This window comes from Pestalotiopsis fici, assembly GCF_000516985.1.
Source record: "Pestalotiopsis fici W106-1 unplaced genomic scaffold PFICI_Scf_13, whole genome shotgun sequence".
Classification (NCBI taxonomy): domain Eukaryota; kingdom Fungi; phylum Ascomycota; class Sordariomycetes; order Amphisphaeriales; family Sporocadaceae; genus Pestalotiopsis; species Pestalotiopsis fici.
In genome coordinates this window covers 578008-603738 of record NW_006917103.1, presented here as the reverse complement: position 1 = coordinate 603738, position 25731 = coordinate 578008, and the positions used below count along the sequence as shown (strand labels likewise).

Genomic DNA, 25731 nt, shown 5'->3' with positions numbered 1-25731 from the left:
GCTCAAACTCTGCTCCGGGTCCCACTCTCACCAGGACCAGACTCGCGATGATCAATTGAATCCAATCCAATGGCTGGTGCGAGTTCCAGCTGCTTATCAACTCCTTGATTCTGCTTTGCCTGCACCTCCTTTCCTTCAAACATGAATGCCAATTCTTCGAGTGACCGGCCCTGTGATGTGGTGGATTTTGTCAGCCTGGACCGCAAGATTGAACATGTTGCATGTGCTATAGTCCACCAACACATATAAAATCAAGCCCACCTTTGTTTCCGGAAAGAGAAAGTAGACAGTGGCAATCTCAAAGAGGATCCACACACAATAGACGATATAGTAGCGCCAACCAATCGCATCGAGCGCAATTGGATTCACGTAGGTGTTGAAGAAGACGGCAATACGGACAGCGAGCTGCTCCACGGCGATGCCTTGAGATCGCTGGCTGTATGGGAATATCTCTACAAGGTATGTATAGGCCAGGGCATTCCAGCCAATATTGTAGAAGCTGGAGAATCGGTTAGTCTACACGAGCCATGAAGGAGTCGATCAGTTCCTTTCACTTACGGCGAGTAGACAAAGATGAAGACCAGCACAGCGATACCGGCTGAGGCTGTATTATGTATGGCGTAGCGAGCCGAAGCAATTGTCCACACAGTCTGTGTATCCATCATCAATTAGCCAATCCCCTTTCAAAAATATGTACGCCTCGACTCTTTGCATGTTGTATTCAGCCGAAGATTCAGTCACCACTTGAATACGGCTGATTAGAACTTAGGGGCATGCATTAGATAACTCACATAAACAACCGCAGTTCCAATAGTACACGTCAAAAACGCGACTCGGCGCCTGATGCGTGGCACCGTAATGGCGATCGGTACACCGACAATGAGATCCCAACAGCTCTTACTCAAGATGATCTTTTGTACCGTCAAGTTATCCTTGATTCCCACTAGGTTCAAGATCTTCTTCATGTAGAAAGACAAGAGACCGTTGCCACTCCATTGGGCAAAGAAGCCAATTGTTACGGCAAGCACTGTACCAGGCACCAATGTTAGCAGCTGCAACTCTCATGCTTCTCGTCTGGTTTCAGCTCGCGCTGACACTGATGAGGACAAAACTCACAGAACCGTCGCCGCATGGGAGCATCGCGGAAGACATTGGCCCAAATAAAGGCCTTGGTAGTCTCCTTTTCCAGGGCCAAAGTGCTCTGAATCTGCGCAAACTCGAGGCGCACAAACTCTTCGCCATTGTCGCCTTCGCTGTGATACTTGGACAGCACGGCAAACGCTTCGTCGGCGCGGTCGCGCGAGACGAGCCAGCGCGGGCTCTCGGGGCAAAAGGGCAGGAAGCACACCTGACACATGCTGGGCACGAGCTGCAGCAGCGACGGCAGCCGCCACGACCAGGTGCTGTCCATCTGGAAGGTGCCGTACGTGGTGCCGGCCGCCACGATGGCGCCCACGAACCACGACGCGTTGAAGAGCGACGTCATGACGGGCCGCTCGCGCTCGTACGACAGCTCCCCTATCAGCGACGAGGCATTGACTATGGCAAAGGGGATGCCGAATCCCAGCACCCAGCGCGACGCCAGAAACATGTCTTGGTTGCGCGCTCCCGCCTGTAGCCCGGCCCCGAGAAACATGATTAGAGAGCCCAGGGCAATCGTCCAGCGTCTGCCGAGCAGCTGCGAAGTGCTGGGGACAAAGGGGACGGCCATGAGACCGCCCAAAGAATACATGGCGTTTAGCAGTCCAAGTCTGTCACTGGTTGGGTTGCCAAAGTCTAAAGATGTACGAAACAAAGTCAGTATACTGCAGCATGTTAAGTAGGTCAAGGAAATTTCCTTATCTCACGTACACTCAACCCACGATGGCACGGCTTGCAAAGAGTTCATCATGGACGAGTCGAATCCGGATGTCCACTCGACGCCGAGCCCGCACGGGACCAGGATGAGATAGAGGGATCGCAGGTTGGGTTTTTGATACCACTTTTTGCTATCTTCGCGCGCAATATTGGAGACCCGGGGGTCTCCGAGCTCTTCCTTGTGGCCTATAATCGCCATGATGTCGTCGAAATGGGGCCGCACTTGGGCGGTATGTAGCAAGTCGGGAAAGAGACTGTTCACGACGATTAAATCCTCGTCGTCGAGTTCATACTTGACACGAGTGAGCGCAAAAGTCTAGCATGGTTGCAACGGAATTGAGAGGCCTAATATTTCTATACAAATACTTACACCGCCCAAGCTGTTCGAGCATACTGAGCATCTGCATTCTTGACAGGCTTCACCGAGCCAAGGTCTCGGAGAGCAGTACTATTGGTTATGCAAACCCCGGATATATGCTGACAAGCGGCGCATGGAAAGCGGGGAAGGGCTGCAGAGACAGAGATTATTGATGGAATGTTGGGGTCTCCCCGTGGTGTGACCATAAGCGCCGTCTTGGCTCTGGGAACCCTTGATCTTCAGACGGGAACACTCAAGGAAAACGGCGCGATGTGCCGAGTTCAGATGCATACGGCGTACTTGGCTAGATGATCTATCATGCTTAGAAACTTCAAGTGAGCAGATTGAAATCAAGCTGTAAGAATCAGTCAGCCTCAGCTGTATGAGTGATTAATTATTAAAAATAGTATGTACATGGATGAAAATATGTAGGAGAATCCTGAATATAGAATTGCAACACATTTATGTGGCGTCTGCCAAGATGTCATCTGCTGCCTTTTCTGCCATCATGTAGAATCCCAAGACGGGGAAAGTGCCAATGATCTTGGGGAACACGGAGGCATCGACAACACGGAGACCGTCGACGCCGCGCACGCGAAACTGTCCATCCAGGACAGCCATCGGGTCGTCGTCTGCTCCAATCGGCGCCGAGCACGAGGCGTGGTGACCCCAGGACTCGTCCTGGATCCACTGCCTCAGATCATCGTCGGAGCTGACTTCAGGCGGTGGCCATATCCGCTCGAAATCGCCGTCGAGGGGGATGAGGTTGTCAAATGCCTGGATACCAAAGCGCATACCCTCGAGCACGGCCTGGATATCCTTTTCCGCGCCCTCGGCGCCCTCGTAGAAGCTGTTAAAGGTGATCTTGGGGGTATCGCGCGGGTTGGTCGATGTCAGATTGACGGTGCCGGCGTTATTGCGCGAGTGCGCCTTGAGCACCAGCCACGTCCAGTGGTTCTTTTCGCCAATGACCGTCTTGGAGTATCCCGGAAAGTAGCCCTGAAACAGGCCGGGGATGCCGCCAACCCAGAGGTCGTGGTCGGCCTCGGCCACGGACGAGCGAGTGAACAGGCCCAGGGCGATGCCGCCGGTAGTGTACGAGCCCTTGAGGGCGCCGACGCCGTCTACCCACTTGTCGTAACACGGGTCCTCGTCGCCCTCGAGGAACGTGCACCCGCTCAGGATGAAAAAGTTGGAGGGCGCCTCGCCGGAAACGCCAAGCTCGTAGCGGTCTTGGAGGTTGGTGCCAACGCCCGGCAAGTCCTTGACGACAGGGATGTCAAAGCGAGCCAGCTCGTCGGCAGGACCGATGCCCGAGAGCTTGAGAATCTGCGGCGTGTTAAAGGTTCCTCCCGATACAATGACCTCGCGGGTGGCGGACACGCTGCCAGCGACACCGCCGTCGCCTTCGAGGTCGGACCTGGGGTCGGCTCTGTACAGAGACTCTCCGTATAGGTATTCGACACCATTGGCTTTTGGCTTGCCACTAGATGTCGCGTTGTCAAAGGTGACTTTTGATACTAGGGTGTTGAGGGCAATGTCCAGCTTGTACTTTCTAGAGCCGTCAGAGTTGGTCGCCGTGGCAATGTCGTAGACCCAGTCGCGCGGCGAAGACCGGCGGTAGTCGGGAGAGTGCATGGCTAGAGGGATCTGGGCCAGAGCAGTATCGCTGTCCCTAGTGGGAGAGTCGTTGTTAATGTCGTTGAGGAGCAACTAAGAAAGAATGAGTTAGGCAAAAAGCAGCGACAATCAGTTTCATGTATCAGTATACTCACCTTTCCCAGACCGTCGACCAGACCGAGAAGCGACGGGCTGCCAGGCAGAATCTTTATAAAGGTTAGTATTTACTACACTCAACGTGGTCACAACAGTATACTCACAGCTCCGAGCAACCCATCAACCAGGTCCGACACCTTGCCTACCAGATCATCTGTGTTGACACCGATCGCGGAAGCGGCAGCCACCACGAGAGAAATGATCTTCAAGTCCTGAGCAACCAAAATAATAGGAGTGAGCTGCGTGCTGAGCCATCCACCGTACCCATGAGCGGTAGGGTCATTTGGAAGAATGTACTGGTTGTTCTCGAGTTTTTTGTAATAATTTCTCATGTTTTGTGCATCCCAGTTACTGTCGCCAGTGAGGTTCTTGATGTAGTCCCAATCGTTGTTGGCTGGCAGAATGGAGAGCATGGCATTGTGCTCCGTACATCCGCCTAGGCCGCCGACACGGGGGTAGTAATTGCCTTGACAAAGTGTGTCAGTAGATGTCCTTATCCTGAAACCTACGAGATACTGCAATTACTCACCGAGTCGCTCAGCACCCTCGGGCGGGTTGGTGCCGCTATAGAAATCACCACTCTCTGTACGATAGGTCATCTTTCTGTCCCTAACCGCCTGCTCTTCTCCTTCGTAGTGATGTGTGAAAAAGGCCCAGCTCAGATCGCTTCTTTCCGAGGCCCAGATACTCAAGGCGGGTACCTCGACTTCGCGCATGCGGCCATGATCAGCGCCGGCGTCGATGAGCAGCACACTGTGACCGGCCAAGGCCAGTCGAGCCGCCACGGGAGAGCCGCCCGCTCCAGATCCCACGACGATGTACTCGTACGTCTCATTCGGAGGAGGACCGGGTGTGAGTTGGGGTCCGTTGGGAGGGTACGAGTTTGATGGCATATCACGGGGAACAGTGATGTTCACCGCGACCGAGGCACTTTACGCCGTTAGCCCATTGGGAATGATTAGACTCGAGAGATGGTTTATCTGTCTCTGCATCTATTTGAACTTACCTTGTAGTGCCTAGATAGCCGCAAGCGCTGACAAGCGCCGCAAAGGCGAAAGACTTCATGTTGGAATCTTTGGCTTGGCTTGTCTAACGGACAGACATTTGGGGTTGAGCTGAGTAAGAAGAAGGCCAGAAGATTCATTGTGTCGCACAACATCAAGACGAAAGCATTCAAATATGGAGGGTATCGTGCTTCGCAAATTGCGACCTAAGATTTGCGACGATCATGTCCCAAAGTAGCGAGGAGTATGCATACTCGGGTCCCTCTCACCCACCATAGTACGCACTCCATATCTACCGTACTTACCTAACTACTGTTTAACTACCCTACAGGCCACGCTGTGGATGATCTGAGGGTCCCATGGGTCCGCTCAGAAGAATGCAGGGGATGAGAGGGGCATGGTGAAAGCCTGGGTACAGAGTAGGAGCTGTCAATCTTTGGCAGGTCATGAAAATGTAACGTGAAATTGTGGCATACTTTTAGTTGTTTCGGTAGTCATTTAAGCATATTTTCCCAATCATGATACTATAGTACTTGAAGACTTTTTAGTTCGCTTTCGGTGGCCCAAAAGGTGTACCTGAAAGTGATACGACCGTCCCAGAGCCGGTCAAGTGCTATTTTGCCTAGTTCGTTATTGATTGAATGAATTTCAAGAGAGGCCATAGGCACTTGTACTGTGGCTGATGATTGCATATCGAATGATGCCAGGATGGCCATGTCGAAAGTTATGATGCATTGCATCCCAGTCTTGGGCTTCGGTTAGATGTTTTTGGGCTTGGGTTAGATGTTTTCTATCCAATGACCTGACAGACTGGTCTTTCGTGGCACCACGAACATTTTTGATCAGTTTTCTTGTGCAATTTCGCTTGACATGCCGCTTTCAAGGACGTTGTTGGAGTTGAGCAGCCATTGATCTTGGCAGGCCGCAGCCCACAGAAGACTATCACCCACTGGAAGTACGTATGATGTTTCCAATGACTGCTGTACGTCCCTACAAAGCTGCTATCTTAGAAGCATCTTAGAACATGGCGCAGGACATGGTGGGAGTTGTGCTCTTTTGCAAAGTGAAAATCTTGTCAGCAACTTGTCAGCAAGAAATAAGAAGAAGAAAATGTCCACAGCAATCTTGGCTCTCGCCGGCTGTTGCGCTTCTTCCTTTATTCGTTGGGGACGTTGGGGGGTGCGAGATCGGCATCGGAGCCACCTAGTTCAGTTAGCCACAAACCCTTACGGGCTCGGTTCCCCGGTGCTAGGGGCTCTTGTCCTTTAGGCGCAGCAGCCATTCAGAGGTCGAGCGGCTAGATAAATGCCCTCTAGCCAAGGGCCGGGCCGTTGATGAGGTCGTGTTTAATGGGTTACACGGCCGGCAATACATTTCGGAGTGCTCTGCTATTTGTCGCCGTGAAAAGGAGTGAGAGACAGAAAAGCCTGGTAATACATTACTTGAGCCAGACAGAAGCGCTCTGTGGTAGAGAATATCCGCCAGCCACGCATACAGACCAAGGTTGACAAATTACCTAGTCCAAAGTCCCCCCACGAGGAAGCGAATACCAACATCCATGATGCCCCAGCCGACCGCTAAGAGCCCTTGGAGCGCAACTGTAATTTCAGCATCTCTATGGCCAAGCAACGACCTCGAAACTAAATCCTTCGCGCCACAGCGGGCTTGACACTGGGGAAAGTCCTTAGGTAATTTGGCCCGGGCCGCTAGAGTCGGCAAGCCGCCAAGTCTCGTCAGAGGGGCCTGGGCTGGAATTAATGCCTGCTCATATTCTGTACCTCCAAGTATGCTCGAGACTGGGCCTCTGTGTTATGCGCACAAGCCTTAGACAAGGTAATCATAATTCTACTTGCACATGTACTCTGCAGACTATGTGTGTGATAACGAGTTTATCCATGCAAGAGCAATGAACCACTCCTGACTTCTGGGCAAGGGTGGGTATGCTTGCTGCGTGCATTTTTGGTATTGAATAACGCATCTGCCGTTACTCCACCCGCGCGTAGCACCACTCTTTTTTAGGTTGATATACCTAAACCTCAGATCACGGGGGATTCCCTAGGGCCAAGGATAAACGTTCCAGTGCCCTTGTTTTTCTCGCCCAGACTATACCTAGGTAGCATGGTCTACCCTGGCTAATAATGTCCAAGGCACAAATGTCCATCTATACTTGTATGTAGTATGCGCTGCTGTGTATGGAACGGAAAGGCCCTCATCATTGAACCACAATTGGCGGTCTAGTCAATCGTTACTTTCTGTAAATGTCCCGAAGATGACCCTCCCTGTACGAGATGTAATGTGTTTGCCTACATTAAAGACACAACTGGGACCATTCCATGTGATTTCTTCGACTTCTTTTTCTCTTCTTCTTTTTCTGGTCTTGCTAAATAACCCTGGAAAACATATCCATGGCGCTTGGAACTGTCTTAAATCTCAAGTATTCTTGGGAGTTTTCCAACTGCAAGGTAAACTATTGCACAGACTGCAGGAACACGATTTGACAGGTTGATGATGGGGACTGTACAAGTACGGCGCAGCAGGCGAAGAATCCAAAATGGCAATGATCTCCCAAAAATGACCTGATTCTGTGATCTTGGATAGGAACATGTACTTTCGTACCTGGCAGTAAGCAGAGTTGCAATGCAAGACCGCTGCGTTCCACCTGCTCGGTGACATGGCCGAGAGCCGGGGGCCTGGACAAGTCGGGACAAAAGCCGTTGGGTGGGGGAAGGGGGAGGGCAAGATTGACGATATTATAGAGACTGGGGCTTGCGAAGTTGCGAAAGTTTGCGAACCCTTTCCCCCTTGCATGCCCAATGATGGTGATGAAAAGAGAAGAAGCTTCTACCGTCTGAAAGGGACCATCTGTAATACGACGTCGCAGTCAAAATCTTCAATCGGCCGAGTCATTCATCAGTCATCATCGGCCATACAGGAAGATGCTCGCCCCGTTTCGGAGCCGGCTCTCGATGTGCATTCTCTCATATATGCGCCAAGTAGTTTTTGTTTGACCTTGGCCCTGTCTAGGATCTGTGACGAATAGCCACTACTCACCCTGTCTGGATTGTGTGTGCCTCATGTGCCTTGTACGACTTGCAAATGCTGGTACTGGGTAGCAGCACATCACATTACATACAACGCTGGCCATTGATGACTTGAACACTTTTATTTATCGTCCATGTCCTGTTATTGTTGACCCTAATATTCTGCTATGCACTGGACTACTCCATCTTCCAAATTTCAGTACTAGATGATGGCGACGATGCGGGTTGTGTTGTTGTGGTTGGCAAGTTGCATTGCTACTGTAGCTGCCACAGTAGATCCGGTTTCACTCGCCCTGGCGACATATCCAGAATGTGCCGTAAGTCTTGTCCAGGGATATACGAGAACAACTTGGTCGCCATTTTTCTAATCCAGTGTCTACAGATCACCTGTTTGGCCAAGTTGGTACCCGTGTCGGCTTGTGAACTCACAGATGTGGACTGTCTCTGCCACGACGCACCACTCAATAGCAAACTTACAGTGTGCGTGACTGCAAATTGCTCGACCGTTGATGCTCTAGGTAAGATGACCCCAGAATCGGACAACGATGAGTTGTAGGGTATTGACGATCATCCCGATAACAGCTACCAAGAACGGTTCAGCAACATTGTGCCAGGAGCCCGTGAGAGACAACAGTCTCAACCAAGGTCTGGTGGGAATCATTGGTTGCAGTCTCACCTTTATTATCTTTCTCATACGCATTGCCTCCAACATGTCCTATGGCGGCGGTGGCCTTGGATGGGATTCTTTCCTCATCACTGTCACTATGATTTGCACAATTGTTGCCAGCGCACTGGCACCTGTTGGTAAGATATCTATACTCCATTGCCTAGGATATTATGGGCTAATCCGCGAGAAGCGGCATCCCATGGAGTTGGGAGAGACATTTGGACATTATCAGTCGCTGATATCGAGGCCGCTCTATTCGTAAGTTTTCAATTTTTAATTTATTTTTGCATAGCTCTTTTACACCAACATGGATGCTGACTCCTCCCACCATAGTATTATTTGATTGCAGAACTCTTCTACTTTGCCGCCGTCGGCCTAGTAAAAGCCTCGATCCTCGTCTTCATGCTCCGCATCTTTCCCCAGGAGCGCTTCCGCATAGCCGTCTTCATCGTCGTCGGCCTCGTCGTCGCCTACACCCTTGCCTTTCTCCTGGCCACCACGTTCCAGTGCCAGCCCGTCAGCTACTTTTGGCTGCAGCTCGACGATAATGTCGAGGGCCGGTGCAATAACATTAACGCCCAGGCGTGGATCAGCGCCGCGCTCAACATGGTTCTGGACCTCATTGTCCTGGGGCTCCCGCTCAAGTCGCTCTGGGGGCTGCAGCTATCGGTGGCGAGGAAGCTGACTGTCATGGCCATGTTTTCCTTGGGGATATTGTAAGAGCATGCACCCGCTGGGACCTTGATGCGGTTAATACTGACCATGGTACCTCTTGCATTCAGTGTAACAATCATTAGTGCAATTCGGATGCACACATTTATCGAGTTTTCAAGCTCGGTCAATTTTACCTGTAAGACGTCGAATTCTCAGTCACCCCAATAATTATCTCATCGTCTACTCACACGAAGACCATAGGGGATTACAAGGATGGCGGGACATGGAGTCTTATTGAGCTTTATGTCAGTATAGTCTGTGCCTGCCTACCAGCGCTGCGCGTTCTCCTTGCCATGATACAGTCGAGATGGCGCGGTTCAAAATCCTATGTTCAGACCGGCACGAAACAAAGCCATGGCTCTACGTTGAGTGGCAAGATCTCTTCCAAGCAAGGCGACACTTCGAGGAATCAAAATGATTCTGTCTGGGCTGATGAAAGGGATGGTGTCGATTTGGTGGACATGGGAGAGGAAAATAAAAAGACAAAAGCTACTGTACATTCATCCGAGATTTGATGAAGTCATCAAAACGAGATGCTTTTCTTTTCCCCAAAGAATGAAAAACCATATTGACAGGACAAAATATCGCAAAAGTCGCAAAGAGCCAACCTGTACGGCATGCTGCGACTAGTCTACTGCCAAATGGTCAGGTCCGGTGGCGTGTCTGTCACCAGCCAGCCTGGGGCAAATGTGAAAAATGACTCAACATCTGCGACGACGGATTCCAAACCTGTCATTTCCCACCCGTCATTGACTTCGATTGGCTCATCTTGAGGGCGCTCTTTCTGGCTGATGCCTTGAAGAACCGACATACACGTATGTAAAGCCCCTTCAACATTGCGAGCAAAGGCTTTATGCACTTCTTCGCTAGGTAGACTTTGGCGCCTGGCATCGATATGAGCCTGCAGGATATTAGATGATATTTTCTGGACGAAATATGAAGAGAAACATGAAGAGAAACTCATCACAGTCGGATGAAACGTAGGAGTGTGACCACTCACAATTAAACCACAAAGCAACATGTACCCCTTAATGTTGGTGCTTCCAGTCTCAACCCGCGCCAAGCTCCAATCTCTCGACCCATGCAGAATCGCCAGCAAGTCAGGTCGCAGCGTTTTGGGGCCAAGACTCTCGTCTTCCTCCAGCTGGGTCAGGATCTCAATGGCAACACTCAAGAAAGCCTGTATTGGAACCGATCGAAAGAAGCCGGCTGCGCATTTGGTAAAGAGGGCCAAGTCGCCATCCATGGAAACCATGTGCCAGATTTTGGTCGCCGTTTCCACCACCATCCATCGAGAATGGGCAAAAGCTGCATTTTGGAGAGACTTCCCAAACCATGGGGCATGGAGAGAAAGAAAATAACGGCGAACAATGAAATCCAGAAATTGAGAATCAAAAGGCGAAAGACTACTGTTTTGTAGCCCTTGGATAGATTTGCACAACTGCTTGTAAGCATCGCGCAGACTTACTTCAAGCTGAATGACTTCATCATACTGATGTCTTCTCGGATTGAGATCATTGAGGAATTTGGCAACATGGAGTCTGACGGGCAACATGTACCGTAAAGCGATGGCACTACAATGACTTGAATTAGTATTTGTTTACGTTTCTTCTTCTCTTTTCATATTTCTGTAGTCTATAATGATGGTATAGCGAATAAGGAAAGATGATTGAGACTTGCATCGATGTTTGGGTAAATATTTCTGGCGCTTTAGGTTCAGGTCGAGGTTCTTCTGTATTGCCAGCTACCAATTGGACGTCGTCAAAGTTTCCAGGGGGCTCCGTGTCAAAATCTGCGAACGATATCATGGGAGGACCTCCAGAGTCTATGCTGGTTTGGACCGCAAGCTGGTACATCTTAGCATGTCTATTCCTCGCTCCTCACTGACGTGGGGATGGCATCTGATCGATAGACCGGTGGCACCTTGGGACAAGTGGTTTGACGTACCTCGAGAATGGTGTTCCATAGCCTGCGATGTATCTCTTCCTGGAATAGGGACGTTCTTGGCAGCCTTTTGGGGTCACGATGGAAGCCCATGCTGATGGCTGCCCGCAGCAATGAACCGACAGTTATCCAGATCAAGTCTGCGCCAAGCCCGGTCGTTTCTCGAGCGATGCACAAGAGTATCATTATTTGCAATCCTGACACTGTCAATCGAGATTTTGATCGCGGCACAGACAACCATAATTCAGCCTCGCGAACCCAGGCAATGGCATTCTTGCGATATGAAAAGTTATTGTCGTAGAGAACTGCCCCAATTGCCATTACTAATTTGACCTGCAACTGGAATGGGGTTGCTGAAGTTTGCGTCAGATTTTCTGATGTTGCCCAGAAAGCTTCGTAATCCTGCCAGAATGAAGGTATGTGAAGAACACGAAAGGCAGACTCGAAAGTGCGAAAGTAGCCTTTGACCAATTCATCTGCAACTGCCCTCGGGGGAAAGAATGTTGAGGGCGCTATTGTTGTACTCGATTCCCTGCTTGCTTTAATTTTCCTTGCTAGTGCCTTGCACTCATTGAGAAGTGATAAGGCGTTCGAGTCTTTGCTGCGAGAAAGTCGTTCAAAACTCTCAAACATTGGCTCAAGCTAGATTATTTTCCTCTTTTAGTAAATCAGCACGGGATGATTTCCCCAGAAAGTCGACTGACTAGGATAGCTCCATTCATCCAATGAGACTGACCAAACAGGCGAGTCTTGGACATGGTGCCGCGATCAGTGTTATATATGTCGCACAACGCCCTTGCTTCGACAGCCTTTGTAGCCTCTCTAGAAGCTTGTTATCTTCCACTTACAACACTGCGTATTTTCTATGCGGGGTTGCTTCGCTCAAATACACGGTCACAATGAATTGAAGTAAAACCTGCAAGGCAAGCCTACTTACATGAAGACAGACGACGAATTGTCAGAAGTATAGTCTGTTGATTCGGGTGTTGGCAGTCCCACGTGGCCGATGGAGGTTGGTGACGCGACTGACGCCGGACCGATGGACCTGATAGATGAAGGCCCGGAATCTGAGTAATTAGATGTTGTGGGCGTGCACAAAGCGTTGGCAACGTGATCCCGCGGCACCTGCCCTGCGCCAGTGTTTGCCCGAAGCGGCAATAACGAGGTTCGCTGGCGCCGTTCACTGATTTCCGAGTCGTAGACACAGTCACTCTTCTTGGCTCGAACGCAATTGGAGCAAGGGATTTCACGATTACAACGAATCTTTCTCCTCCGGCAAAGATTGCATGAGCTGGGAAATAAGTGTCAGCGTGGCTCTTGTTGATTACAAGAAATGGCCTATATCCCTACGTTGCGGGTCGCCTTCGGCGGACCCTGGGTTTGTCGGACGTGGCTGGGTCGGTCATTGCACTCGGAGCGACTGGCTGTGATGTAAAATACAGACAGATTATTGAGTTCTTGATCCGTGCTCGATGATAGATAAAGACGATAATGTGTGCGAATTTGTAGGACAAAAAAGGAAAATGTTAGACTGATGCTGTTTCTGGAGTCATGTACAGGTATGAAGGAGAATTCGGGAAATTGTTCAATTCTCCGAGGCTTTGGGCAATTCCATTGGTTGAATTTTCCGTGTTAGTGAGTGCTGCCACTAAACTTCCAGTAGTCACTTACGCTGGCACCGTGAGTATTAAATGTAATCACGTAGAAACTTTGCTTGACAACGCGATTCAGAACGACAAATGTGATGTCACGCGATTATCGACGCGTTGTGAGGATGCTCATTCGCTAGAAGTAGTATCAGCATGATTGATGTTGCGCTTAGTCATCACGAGAAAATACCGATGTTTATGAAAACTTACACCAAGTCGATGTTGAGGTTTCGCCAGGGAATCAAATTAGCATCGCGATACACTGCCTTTCCAATGGCAGAACTCGCTTCGAAGGTCTAGTTGTCGACTCACGACGTGCAGTGCATCTTTCGAATTTACTTGCATCTTGTCAACATCACGGAAGTAATCATTCACAAGGAGCGTGCAAGAAGGAAGCTTGGCAATCACCAGATCGATAAGGAGACAACGATCAACGTACTCAGATGCCATGGTTTTTCTTACGGGTTCATGCATCCTGCTACCCTCCGAACCACAATTCGTCAATGCTCCGGACCCAAGCCGGTGCGTAATCTTGCATTCTGCCGGTCGCCGAGTGTCCATGGGCCATTACCCAAGGCATTTAGCCATATTATTGGCACAAAATGTCACCGTCATAACCCCTGGATTGAGATATAGCGAAGGGACCGAATTAGCAGATGCAGAAAATATAATGATGCCTACTCTTGGAGAGTCGTATCAGTGGACATATTGGTGCAACAAAACCTGGTTATCGCAAGACCAATATCGAATCAGCCGATCTGGTTCATGCTTTTCGGTTGCTTCCAAAACTTATTTATGGTCCTGTAGCTCTTGCGAGCATGCCCACAAACAGGCTCGAGAAACTTTGCTAGTGTCGCGGTATTGACGGACCTGCCCTGAACGATGCATGTTTCATGAGTGCTTCTCATTGCCAAAATAATCCATCCACAAGCTCGTGGGCTGTTATAGAATAGCCCGTCAGCTACTGGCATCCTTTCAAAGTCGCCACATTTGAAGCACACGGAGCGAATCACAATGCAAATCGATTTTCATCTTGGCCCTTTGGCGTTTTACTGCTTGATGTTGGCAAGTCTCACTGCAGGAGGCCCAACGGTTGGTGGTGAAATTGCCCAAAGCACCAGTTTGCATCGGCCTCGGGCTTGCACCACAACGCTCACGGTCAACCCATCCCAGGTCGCCGGTCTGGTGTCGACGGTTTATCGCTCAACGGCTACGGAAACGTCACACGTCACCTGCAGTGGGTGTGCGCTGGTTGTGAAGACCCAAGCACAAGGTTTTGGTCCACCACCGCAGTATACGAGCACAACGACAGCAGCAAAGACGACTGAAACGGCGTATAGCTGCGGATGAGGGTGCAATACGTTGGAAATGAGAAAAGTGAAAAGGACAGGCAACGGGGGTACGTTGGATTCAGGAGTATCACGTACATGGCAATGAAGGGGCAGAGGGTCCTCCAAACATTATCTGTCGGGTTTGAATAGAGGACTGGCGGTGACGATTTTTTGGGTTGATGTCAAGAAAGCCACAAAGAAGGTATCAAGTGGACAAGGATGAGGAGGATTTTATGAGTATTTCCGGCTCTCGGCGGCGAATGCAAGACGGACAGGACGAATTCCATCACGGTGCCCCACGCTCTTACATGTCCGTCACCCCAGTTATCCGGCAACCGCTTACCAGGATCCATCTTTCAACACGATAGTCCTGGCTTGCTACTAGTTCAAAGCATGGCCCGTCATCAGAGAGCTTCTAGAAGCGAGTATCGACACCTTCTCGAACCCAATCGACGTGTTCGGCACTCATTGATTGCATTGTACATGCTTCCCGGGTTGGGCCCTCTAGGAGTCGGGTTTCAGGGAGTGACGACAGGGGCTGGCTTCACTAAATTCGTAGGCCTAGGTGATAGAAATGGGAGGCATGAATCCATCTACGCAAATCTCTCAGTTTATAATTGTCAACGAGAATAGAGAGAACTTTGAAAGAGTGCACATTTTGTAGGTAAAACGATCAGTAATTTTTGCTTTTTCTGGAAATCAAGAAACACGTGATGTGATCTGTCGTGTAACATTGCAGCAGCCTTCGCTTGCAGGCTACCTTAGGCACCATGATGAGTTGGTGGCCATTTACTTTCCTTCTTGTATGCATGTGGAGGAAAACGGCAAGTAGCACCTTAGCTGCAGCTGCATGATTGCACAAGTGAAGGCAGCTGGCAAACGGGAGAAAAACGAACAAGAACACGGCAAACGGTCGGTCCAATTCATGTTGGGGCCTTAGCCAGCTACTACCTACCCTACATGACCTACCTACTAGCACTTTCCATTTGAACAAGCTCAAGGTCCCGTTCCGTCCGTCTTGCACACACAAATTTCCCCCCACTTAGGCAAACCTCAGGGCTTTTGGCTTCAAATCCAAAACGAGGCAGGTACAACAACGGTGACCGAACAGTACTTACTGTCCGAATTTAGGTGTTGTCCTTTCCAGACCGTTTGCAACTGGGAGATAGGCAGAGGTATCTAATTACTTGCAAAAACACTTTCGCAGCTTTGCAAAAAGTCGTGTCCTTACTTCTTCTTCCATCCAAGCAGATTGGCATTTGCAAGCGACTACAAGACAAGACTCCTCCGTCGTCGCCGTCGCAGCGTCAGCATACTGGACCTACCTACCAGTACCAACCATCAAGACGATCCTCGTCTCGTTTTTCTTCTCCGTCTTTCTGCCCTTTTCTTTCGTCCCCGAGGGAACAAAATTCAGTAGTCGGTTTATCTCGTAGGTTAGATACTCTCGCGGGCCATCTATCAATTGATTCAGCGCCTGCCACTAAGCATCATCCATCCCCCCCCCAACCTTCACTAATTCAATCCACCATCAAGGTTTTTGCTACTGCTGCTCCTCCTCAAGATGGACATTCGAGCGCATGCAGAGCGCTGCATGAAGGACACGGAGGTTATTCTTCGCGATGCCCAAGAATGGATGGGAAACTTCATAACTACAGACCATCAGAAGAACGAAGTCATTACAGTCAGTTCTATCCTATTCCGGGTCCCTGTCCAGGTCCCCCACGGACATCTCGGTCATTCACCCTCGTCGCACCCCTCCTTTGCGGCATGTTACCGTGATCCTTCAATTCCCGCTGCCCTCACGATTGCCCGGTGCACGCATGCATCAGGAACTGGTCTGTCTGGTCAGCTCTCAATTGCTGTGTGCATGTAACTGTTAGCAATCACCATAATCCGAGACTCTCTACTACCGAGTCCTCTATACTTGTCGGACTGAGACATGACTGACACTATCAATTCAGGCTTTAATTCAGCGACTTGAAGATGAGCAACATCAAAAGGACCAGCTCAAGCGCGACTTGGCCGCTGAGCATAAATCGCGAAATAACTTCCAGATGGAGGCTGAGCGATACGAATCTGTCGTGCAGAGACTAGAGCAGAAAATTGTGAATATTCCTCACACCCTCTCCAGCCCCGGCCAAGCCACTAAAATGATGCTCGTTTCCAGAATGAAGGGTCTTTTATTGCGGTTCTTATAGACGGCGATGGGGCGAAATTTGCAGACGCATTTATTCGCAACCCTGTTGACGGCGCCCCCAGAGCCGCTCAAGTTCTTAAACAAGCAGTGCGCACTTATATTGAGAATGAGGTTCCTGAACTCAACGGTGACGACATACCGATTCTGATCCGTGTTTACGCCAACCTCAATGGCCTAGCCCAGTCGCTGCGACTATCCAGAATCATTGAGAGAGATGAGGATATGAAAATTTTTGCCGAACACCTTACCAACAGCCGTACGGAGGTTGATTTTGTTAATGTTGGAAGGTACAATGCTACTACTGGTGCACAACCTCTTGGCTCAATTCTTGGCTGACTTTTTGGCGTAAAACAGAGGCAAAGAAAACGCCGACTCCAAGCTTAGAAGTAAGTGTACCTTGGTGTCGCGTACTGGCTGGCACGCGAAACGCCGCATTCGCCATACTTGAGAGAAGTACTGACCAATATTCTAGAAATGCTCAGCCATTACCACAACAACCTACAGTGTAAGAAGATTTTCGTCGCCTGCTGCCACGATAATGGTTACCTTCATGACCTACGTGAGTACAGCGACAAGAATGGGCTTAACAAGAAGATCATCTTGGTCGAGACAACCCCAGCAGAGCCTCAGTTTCAGACTCTCGGTTTTCCTATAACTAGGTTCGATGGCGTTTTCCGCTCCAGGCCCTTGGATAACGAGACCAAGCACTTGCCTCCACCCCTCAGAACGAATTCAATTCAAGATACGTCACCTGCTGCCGGGCTTCCTGTTAGACAGCAGTCCCTGCCCCAGGCTTTTCCCCCGCCGCCACCCCAGCCGCTTCCCCAGTCGCTTCCCCAACCGCTTCCCCAACCGCTTCCACAGGCGTTGCCAAAGTCACCAGAGCAGCCGACACCGCAGCCGCAGCAACAACCGGCTCGATTTGTGCCTACTCCGGCAAGCAGCGAGTCTCAGCCCTCTCCGGCTCCCGTCAAGGCCGAGATCGAGGCTGTCCCTCGCGCCCCAAGCATTGTCAACTCTGGAAATGGCGGGACCTCCATCAGCTATGCTACTGCTGGGGGCCATGGTGGTGACTTTCAAAACATTACAATCAAGTCTTCCAAGTCCAAGAAGCAGGCCAAAACTATTCTCTATAACAGTGAGGGCAGCCGCATCGACCCACCCACTAAGCACCCCGCCAACACGCCCGCTCAGAGCACCTATCAGACCAAGCTGGAGAAGGTTGCCCCTAATGCATTCTGTAACGACCACTATCTAGTTGGTATCTGTCGCCGAAGCGGCTGCGAGCGCGTGCACAATATCGACCTCACTCCCCAGGAGGTCTCAATTCATCGCTACAAGGCCCGTACTAGCGTCTGCCCCCGTGGCCCCGAATGCGACGACTACGATTGCTACCTCAGTCACCATTGTCTTAAGGATCCCCGATGTGTGCGTGGTAGCGCTTGCAAGTTCTACAACACGGAGTATGGCAATCTACACCTCGACAGCAATGAGAAATTGCAGCCCGCGTATGTTTGACCCTTCTGTATTACTGACTATAAAGTACTGACTCTTGGCAAAGCACTCGATGGACTCAGGGCAGTGACTTCCCAGAGCACCTACAGTAAACGACTCTGGGAAGGATATTTAGGAGAATATGAACAAAGTTATGAAGGAAGGCATGTCACGTGGAGGATCTCAAATTTTAGTGTAAATGGCTCACAGATTGTTTCACCCCGACTGTAACTAATGCTAGTCGCTATACGAGCCAAGTAATAAAATATAGAAAATCGCAGCTCTAAACGTGCACATGGGCGGCTCACTTGGAAGTCTCGGTGCTGACAGATTGCCGCGCACCAAAAATGCTGGCCCAATATTATTTATTACCCCTCCTCACTTGCTCCAATGTGAGACGTCGAGCCAATTCGTTCCAATGGCCCCAACCACCAACCGGTGAACGCCATTTGACCTGTAGCTCTTGGGTATACATACATGTGTACCCCGCCGACGCCCAGTCTCCTGTAGGCTGTGACTGAAATCGGGCGAATCTATTTGGTTGCAATCTTGCGAGCCACTCACAAGGTAAGACGGGCAAGCACAGCCTCAAGAATAGATAATCAAATGCAGCAAGGAAGACAAAAACCCACCTTGTGCAAATGAGTAGTAGTATTACGGAATACTCGCCCGACCATCATGCTGTGACACGCCACTTGGCAGAGCCCGCAAGGTCTCACCAATTCACCAACCCCGCTTCCGGCAGTTCCAGTACTAAGCAATGCTGCACGCTTCAGATAGGTCCAACACGACAGAACATTTCGAAAGCTCTATGGATACTTGCAAATGACCAGACAGTGTTAGCACGTGAGGGGTACTTTAGGTACTCTCAAGTAGATGCCAACATGGAGGTGCCGGATCATTGCAGCAAATGGACCACGTCTGTTCCCGCGTGAAATTCTCAACATGCACATTCACAATCACATTCATGGCGAGAGTTGAGGACTGGTTTTGAGACTGTTAATGCGAGCAGTGATGACATTGGCTCAAGCAGGGCATATGTTGATAATGTACAGGGAAATGAACAAAGGAAACATGGGAAGAAAAGCGCTGGCGACATGGGGCGAATGGAATAGTGTGCAACAATGTCTCTGTCCTCCAGTAATGACAACATTTCTCCATGATCAAGACATGCAAACATGATTCCGTCTAGTCGGCGACCGTTCAACAGTACGGCCACTCAAGGCTGCCAACCAGCACTCTCGCCCTTCCCAAAAATCCATTCCAACACAACAGCATCCTTACGATATCAATCCCGGGCATTCCCGTAGTCCCCGTATCCCTCCTGCAAGGTAGCCATGGCCATCGTCCTGGTTGGCTGGCATGCCACTCCAATATCTCGTACGTCACCAGTCGACGAAGCAATACGTGAGGACTTGACAGCCTACTGGTTCCATCTCAAAGACCACAGGAGTGGGAATGACCACCAAGGATCCCTTTTCGACCAAAAGAGTGACATTTACCTGAGGGCATAGAAGGAACGTTGGGGTCATGATGGAGGGTGACTGGGTAAAGTATAGTTGGAAGAGCACTAGCTAGAGATGTATGTGGATGTAAAGAATAACAGATATTTGATAAATGAAAACGAATTTACCTGAAAGTGTACGGATCAAGAGCGAAAACATGCAGTACATCAGTATAATAAAGACTAACAGTAGCAAGCAAAGGAGATTTCGCTCAGACCTGTGCCTCGCATATGTATCTTAAGGACCGACAACTTGACCGTCGACATTACGCGAGAACACAAAAACCAGGACAGCACATTGACACATGATATTCTTCATTTCAGTATCTGTTTGTGAAGTTGCGACGCAATCCCCATTTCTACTCTGCGAATCGCATCACCAAAGACAAAGCCCATCTGGTTTGGGGCAACGCTACTCGACTTCTTCCCATCTCGCCTCCAACTCGTCAATCAGTCGCCATTCATCTTCTCGATTCGCGTCTGCTATCGCATGGTACATCGAGTCCACCATACGCTGCCCTTCAGCAATCTGTTCCCTTCGGTTTGAGTCGACAACGAGTGACGGTATCTCTGCTTCTCGAGCATTCGTCTGCGCGTGGCTCTGGGTAGCGATCCCATGAGCGCCTAAACCTGTTGCGACCTCCACGAGAGAAAGCTTTCGGTTTTTGATGTTCTTGATCATTGAAACTGTTTCAGTATACAGTCGTAGCCGAGTGCCTGCGCAGGCAGAAAACTCATTGAGACTCTGACGGCGGCATGCTTCCCACCAGTGATGACGCATTCGCGGAGAGGCAAGACTGCATATCTTCAAGGTCGTATCGGCAGAATCACCGAGGATAAAGAGCTTTTCCCATCGTGTACCAGAGACCGTGGTATCGTAACATTCCGGACATACCACACAGTTTCCGTGAGATAACCAAGCGCTGCTGCTCGGTATGGGCTCCCGGCCTGGACACGGCGGTAGGGCGGAGAGCTGTCGAGTCAGCTTTACAAAAATGTCAAAGTCGCCAATGTCCAGGGCTTCTCCCATTTTTGAAACAAAGTGCAAGAAGCGAGGGTCCGACGGATTAAAACTGCAGGTATGCTTGGACTGAGAGGCTCTGTTGACAGCATGGAAGTATCCGTCTAGGTCGCAAGTGGTCATGATGCCCGCGTGACATGCTTGACAGATGAGGAAATCTGTGCCGCCGCTTTTCAGACCATACCAAATGCCTCCGTCGATTCCTTTTGAGTCACAAGTCTTGCTGTCTGAAATTTCCTTCACGGCGTGCTGGAAGACGCCATAGTCGTTTCGTGCCAGGCTTGCTTCGAGAGCCATCAACACGGGTCCTGTTGATAGCGCACATCGTACAGTATCATCACCAGTCATGAGTGGGCGGACATTTTTGCGCATCAAGTGAAAATGAAGGCGGAAGACGGTAAAGTGAATACGGTCCAGGTAGCAATGTTCGCAAATCCAAATGCGACCTGCAGGCACGTTGCTATACCACTTGCCAGAGTTTAGGTCGCTCAACCGCCCTTTGCATGGTGAGCCCTGATTCCGGTGACGTATTACTTGCTGGCAGCGTCTCCAATCATTGTCCTTGGCATAATATGAGAGTGCTCTCTGCACGGCAGGATGACACAAACTACAGCGCAACAACTCGTCTGGTGATTCTCGTGTGCGGTATGGCAAGAATCGATGTTCGAAATTCGTGCCGACAAGTTGATCTTGGTAGCAAGCCCGACAAGATAGAAACCCATCCGTAGGGCAACGATACCATTGAATACCCACACGGGAGAGGTCACTGATTGCCTCTACAGTATCTGGAATCGTGACACGTAGTCTCGCGTATGCTACCAACTCTTCGAGAACACCTCGGTCTTTGGTATCTGGCCAGATGCTCGTGGATACACGAGGCACCCAGAAGCGGCATCGATGTGGCACTCCAGTTTCTGACTGGAACCGTAAAAAGAGGTCTGGAAATTGCGATTTTTCGACATGATCTTGATAGCAGCGGGAGCAGACAAGGAAGTCTGGAACGTAGTCGAGTCTGTACCAAATGGTTGAGTATCGAATACTATGTTGGCGAGGGCACCTTCCAATCAAAGCACTCGAAGGTCCTTTAGCCGTTGCGCTAGACAGTGCTGGCGATGAAAGATCGAGAATCGAGCTGTCGACGTCGCCTAATGCTCCCTTCCGGCTGACTTTCAGACAACCTCTGGCGTCGTCGTCTTCATCATTGTCGAGGAAAGACGTTTCATGGTTTGGGGATGTTGCCCGACTGTTCTCCGCAATCACAGTGATAAGCGTGCACACACTTCCAGATCTCGTCACTTCCACTGGCAGGTTTTTTGCCTCTGTCAATGAAAGCATACTCCCAATACGGCGCCAAAACATGCTGATGCTGTTCTGCCTCTCCATTGCGATTCTTTGAGGCGATTGATGTCGGGATGAACGAGGTTATTGCACGGCAGGATGCATGGTGTCAAGTGTGGGTTGGTTGAAATTTGTCCGACAGGCAAGTGAGGAACGCTTGATGAATTTTCCAGGCAGTATTCGACCAAGAGTGGAAAGAAGTCCAGCTCAGGGTTGTGATGGATTTCTCAGAACAATCGGCTGATTGAATCGTCATGGTCGTCGAGCATCACATCTGTAACGTTAGCGCCGAATGCTTCCCTCTCCAGCATATTCTTCATGTTACTCTCAATGTAGCTGGCAATCTGCTTGGTCTGCGCATCTGTTCCACGCCAGATCCTGCCCTGGAGATGCCGGAGGCACAGCGATTGACCCTCGTCTGGGTAGTAGAGCCAAGTAGCCCATTTCGCCCACAAGCCTTCCTTCATCTGAGTTCTGGCAATTTGGCCTATCTTGTCTTCGATAAAGTCACCACGCATCATGGCAAGCCGCGACGGAAAGACTCTGGCGAGGTAGTGCTGCGTCGAGGCAATGTGAGGCTTGTCATGCCAAAAGAACATTGGCGTCAAGGGAATCTTGACTTCGGGCTGCTGAGGCGGAACAAAATCCCGTTTGAGCTTTTCCGTCAGGTCTTTGAGGACAGGGAAATGCTTTACATCGGCCGAGGTGGCGTATGTGAGCATGCGTATGGCGGGGAGACAAATGTACTTGACTGGGAGGTCAGTGCTGGAGTCATGCTGTTGCATGATCTCAACCATGCTCGCGACTGGTACGTCAGCAATGACATTCCAGTCGTGCTGCTGAAGCCATACGTAGGGTGTCTCGACCATGCGCAGTGCCGACCGCACAGCTAGCCCAAAGCCCAGACGCCGAACGGGCTCAATAAAGGTTACACTTCTGTCGCGTGTGTATGTAGTGGTGAATGCCACCGAGTTCGCCTCCTTTGGAGAACCAAACTCGGCTTCACCTTGCTCCGTGCCAAGCTCTACATCGGCAGCGGCGCCACGGAACTGCTCGAGAATGAGTTTCTTGGTGTTGGCCTTGTAAAGATGCCAATCTCTGGCCTGGTTGGGCGTGACGTGTCCCTTCTTCAAGCGTGCAAACGATACAATCTGATCGTAATTGTCAAAGACCACAATGACGCGACAGCGTAGCAGATGTGGGCAGTGCTCACGAAAACCGTCCACGACAGCAGACAGAAGATCCGTATTGGGGATCGAGGGCGTGACCGAGGTTGTGATGATCACGGTAAGGAGATTGGGTAGTGACGAGACTTGCGATGCCGCAAGCGGCCCTTGGCCCTCCGAGGCGGACATGATGTTTTGCGACCAGATTCTCGCAACAATGTCAAAGGCGGTGTCTGATCGAGGCTATTCCCATCCATTCACGGGTGTCTTGGCGGATTGAATTTTTGGTGGGTCAACTCAGTACTATTGGCGGGAACTGGAGTCAGGCTAGCGTACTAAGGTAGCGTTGCCCCATGACACACGGACTTATAGTGTATTATTAGGTACTACCTTAATCTGTTTTCGGGGAGACTGGGGGATATTCAGTGGGAATCAACAAGGTCATTAATTATTGTGCTTTTCCACAAGATGATCAACACCAATGCCACGCTGGTGTTGAACTTTGAGAGAGAGGGAAAACAAGGTTCTCTTCTTCTTTCTCTTTGTCTTTGATCGCTCTTTGGATGACTTGGCAAAGATGTGACGTCTTGGCACTGCATCGGTACCTAGGTATCCATCTTGGTCGTTTTTTTAGATAAGGAACAAGGCCCTATTCCATACTCGGTATCATGGGAAAACAAGCGAGAGATCATGATTGCGCTCGAAGAATAGAACAGCAAGAGTGTACATTCGCCATGACCCATGGTTGCCAATTCTATGGTGTGCTCGTTTGGCTACATTGAAGAAAAGGTATATCAATACGCAAGTTGTTGATGAATCTCAATGGATATACTATTCTTGTACATCGACAAGTTTATATTTCCTGATCATCGTGGGCTTTCCTAGCAATGCCATCCAGCTGAAAACTAGCACCGGCCCACAGTAAATCATATCCCTGAAAAGATTAAGCTTGGCTCATTTGGGGAGCCCGGGATTATCAGACCGGACATCTTGCGGCCCTGGCATGGATTTTCTGCAGTTCTCGTCTAAACCACTCGACGATTAATAGCAGCCAAGCAAAGTAGTAGCCGCACACCAGAGCTTTCAGGGGACCGGAAGGATCGTCTTTCCGATTTAAATGACTACGCTTGCAAGAACCCTGTTTAAAAAACAAGCCTGCAGGTTTCCGAGTACCAATCGCGATTGAGTATTTCTCTTTTTTGGGAGCAATTTCCAGCTTTCGATACAAGCATAAGGCAGAGAGACCATTTTTAGGACCTTGGGACGACGGGGGTCCTGATGGATCAAAAGAGACGCGACAAATCTTTAGCCATGGGGTCTCCCGGTTCCGTTCCTCTGGGAAACTTTATCTCTTTTTTCTTGTTTTTGCATTCTTTTGCTTTCTAGTCAACTATACCAGAATTCCCCATTTCCCCCATAATGTATACACTCTCAAGCCATCCACGCACACAAGCTGTCCTGGCCTTGGGCCTATTGACCGCCTTGTCGGTAGGGCAAGAAGGTCAAGCTGGCGTACACTGGATATTCCCTCCCGCTGGGGGAGAGACGTTGACATTTCATCACAATGATACAATCAACGTGACCTATACATCCTCGTTTCCGACGCCTATTCTGTATACATTTTGTCAGGGATCACATGTAGATCGTAAGTTTTTAATTAGTTTTTTTTTTTTTTTTTTTTTCACGCAGCGACTGACGCGAAGTTCTTCTGTTTCGCCGCATATATCATTATCAAGAGTTTTTACTGATTGACCTATTTCAGAGGTCAAGATCATGAATGTGCCTGGCAACAATGCCTCTGTCCTCGTCAAGCTCGCCTTTGATCACGACGATGCAAAATGCTGGTTCGACTTGAAGCCCGACTCGGACGGAGGAAAAGGCTCCAACTCGGACAGCTTCTTGTACGCGTCGAATGAAGATGAACGGGCCACCATTGGCCTGTCATCAACGTCTACGTCGTCTACGAGCACGGCCACCAGTAGTAGTAGCACAACGACCACTTCATCAAATGGGGCAGATGGTACCGGCGTGGCCGCCACTCGGACAAACATCCCGGCCACGACGACTTCGTCTTCAGTCGGTGCCACCTCTACCGGTTCAAGCGACACCAGCACGAATGGTCTCTCGGTCGGTGCGCAAGCCGGTATCGGGGTCGGCGCCGGACTCGCGGGCGTTGCTATTGGTGCATTGGCTATATTCATGCTTTTGCGAAGGCGCAAACAGGGCGCCATTGCCAATGCGAACCCGTCGACGGATCCCTCCATGGGACAAAGTCATTACGATACTAGTATTCTGTCACAGCAGCCACATTATGCGGCGTACAGTGACCAGGCTTCTTCGGGGTATCAAAGCCGCTCTCACACAACGTCCCCGGATAACACGTTGCTCGATGGAGCAGCATCGGTCGGGACAAGCGCGACAAATTATACTCCGATACCACAGGAACTCGACGCTCCACACACGTATTTGCAGGAGTTGCCTTCATCAAGACATATGTGAAATGATTGAACCTTGACCGCATGCTATCAAGGCACCGGGGGCAACGGTAATGAGCTAGGAATCAGTGCTTTATTGAAGCAACAGCTAAATATGAGGACATTTTGCCCAATCTCTCAAAAAGACACTTTTTACAGGAGTTGGTCGACGAAACAAGCGACCACGCTAATA

The 25731-nt window shown here is 50.1% G+C and overlaps 8 protein-coding genes across 8 annotated transcripts; 3 read left to right on the top strand and 5 right to left on the bottom strand.

Moving 5' to 3' along the window:
• Positions 1 to 2: 2 nt before the first annotated feature.
• On the bottom strand, positions 3 to 2056 carry PFICI_14599 (uncharacterized protein; the record flags this gene model as incomplete). The annotated part of the gene is made up of 6 exons (XM_007843180.1): positions 3 to 170; positions 262 to 499; positions 559 to 650; positions 792 to 1027; positions 1117 to 1776; positions 1852 to 2056. 6 exons carry the CDS (start codon positions 2054 to 2056, stop codon positions 3 to 5), a joined length of 1599 nt encoding a protein of 532 aa, XP_007841371.1.
• A 621-nt stretch (positions 2057 to 2677) lies between these two features.
• PFICI_14598 (uncharacterized protein) lies at positions 2678 to 5056 on the bottom strand (the record flags this gene model as incomplete). The annotated part of the gene is made up of 5 exons (XM_007843179.1): positions 2678 to 3928; positions 3991 to 4041; positions 4096 to 4457; positions 4521 to 4921; positions 4998 to 5056. The coding sequence occupies 5 exons, from the start codon at positions 5054 to 5056 to the stop codon at positions 2678 to 2680; spliced, it is 2124 nt and encodes a 707-aa protein (XP_007841370.1).
• Positions 5057 to 8254: 3198 nt separating this feature from the next.
• PFICI_14597 (uncharacterized protein) lies at positions 8255 to 9423 on the top strand (the record flags this gene model as incomplete). Its single annotated transcript, XM_007843178.1, has 5 exons — positions 8255 to 8353; positions 8419 to 8554; positions 8619 to 8840; positions 8894 to 8961; positions 9037 to 9423. 5 exons carry the CDS (start codon positions 8255 to 8257, stop codon positions 9421 to 9423), a joined length of 912 nt encoding a protein of 303 aa, XP_007841369.1.
• Positions 9424 to 10048: 625 nt separating this feature from the next.
• On the bottom strand, positions 10049 to 11682 carry PFICI_14596 (uncharacterized protein; the record flags this gene model as incomplete). Its single annotated transcript, XM_007843177.1, has 3 exons — positions 10049 to 10318; positions 10418 to 10991; positions 11306 to 11682. The coding sequence occupies 3 exons, from the start codon at positions 11680 to 11682 to the stop codon at positions 10049 to 10051; spliced, it is 1221 nt and encodes a 406-aa protein (XP_007841368.1).
• Positions 11683 to 15905: 4223 nt separating this feature from the next.
• On the top strand, positions 15906 to 18148 carry PFICI_14595 (uncharacterized protein; the record flags this gene model as incomplete). The annotated part of the gene is made up of 6 exons (XM_007843176.1): positions 15906 to 16205; positions 16306 to 16449; positions 16512 to 16828; positions 16896 to 16927; positions 17014 to 18049; positions 18103 to 18148. 6 exons carry the CDS (start codon positions 15906 to 15908, stop codon positions 18146 to 18148), a joined length of 1875 nt encoding a protein of 624 aa, XP_007841367.1.
• Positions 18149 to 19951: 1803 nt separating this feature from the next.
• PFICI_14594 (uncharacterized protein) lies at positions 19952 to 21943 on the bottom strand (the record flags this gene model as incomplete). Its single annotated transcript, XM_007843175.1, has 1 exon — positions 19952 to 21943. The coding sequence occupies one exon, from the start codon at positions 21941 to 21943 to the stop codon at positions 19952 to 19954; it is 1992 nt and encodes a 663-aa protein (XP_007841366.1).
• A 182-nt stretch (positions 21944 to 22125) lies between these two features.
• On the bottom strand, positions 22126 to 23253 carry PFICI_14593 (uncharacterized protein; the record flags this gene model as incomplete). The annotated part of the gene is made up of 1 exon (XM_007843174.1): positions 22126 to 23253. The coding sequence occupies one exon, from the start codon at positions 23251 to 23253 to the stop codon at positions 22126 to 22128; it is 1128 nt and encodes a 375-aa protein (XP_007841365.1).
• Positions 23254 to 24837: 1584 nt separating this feature from the next.
• PFICI_14592 (uncharacterized protein) lies at positions 24838 to 25563 on the top strand (the record flags this gene model as incomplete). Its single annotated transcript, XM_007843173.1, has 1 exon — positions 24838 to 25563. The coding sequence occupies one exon, from the start codon at positions 24838 to 24840 to the stop codon at positions 25561 to 25563; it is 726 nt and encodes a 241-aa protein (XP_007841364.1).
• Positions 25564 to 25731: the final 168 nt, after the last annotated feature.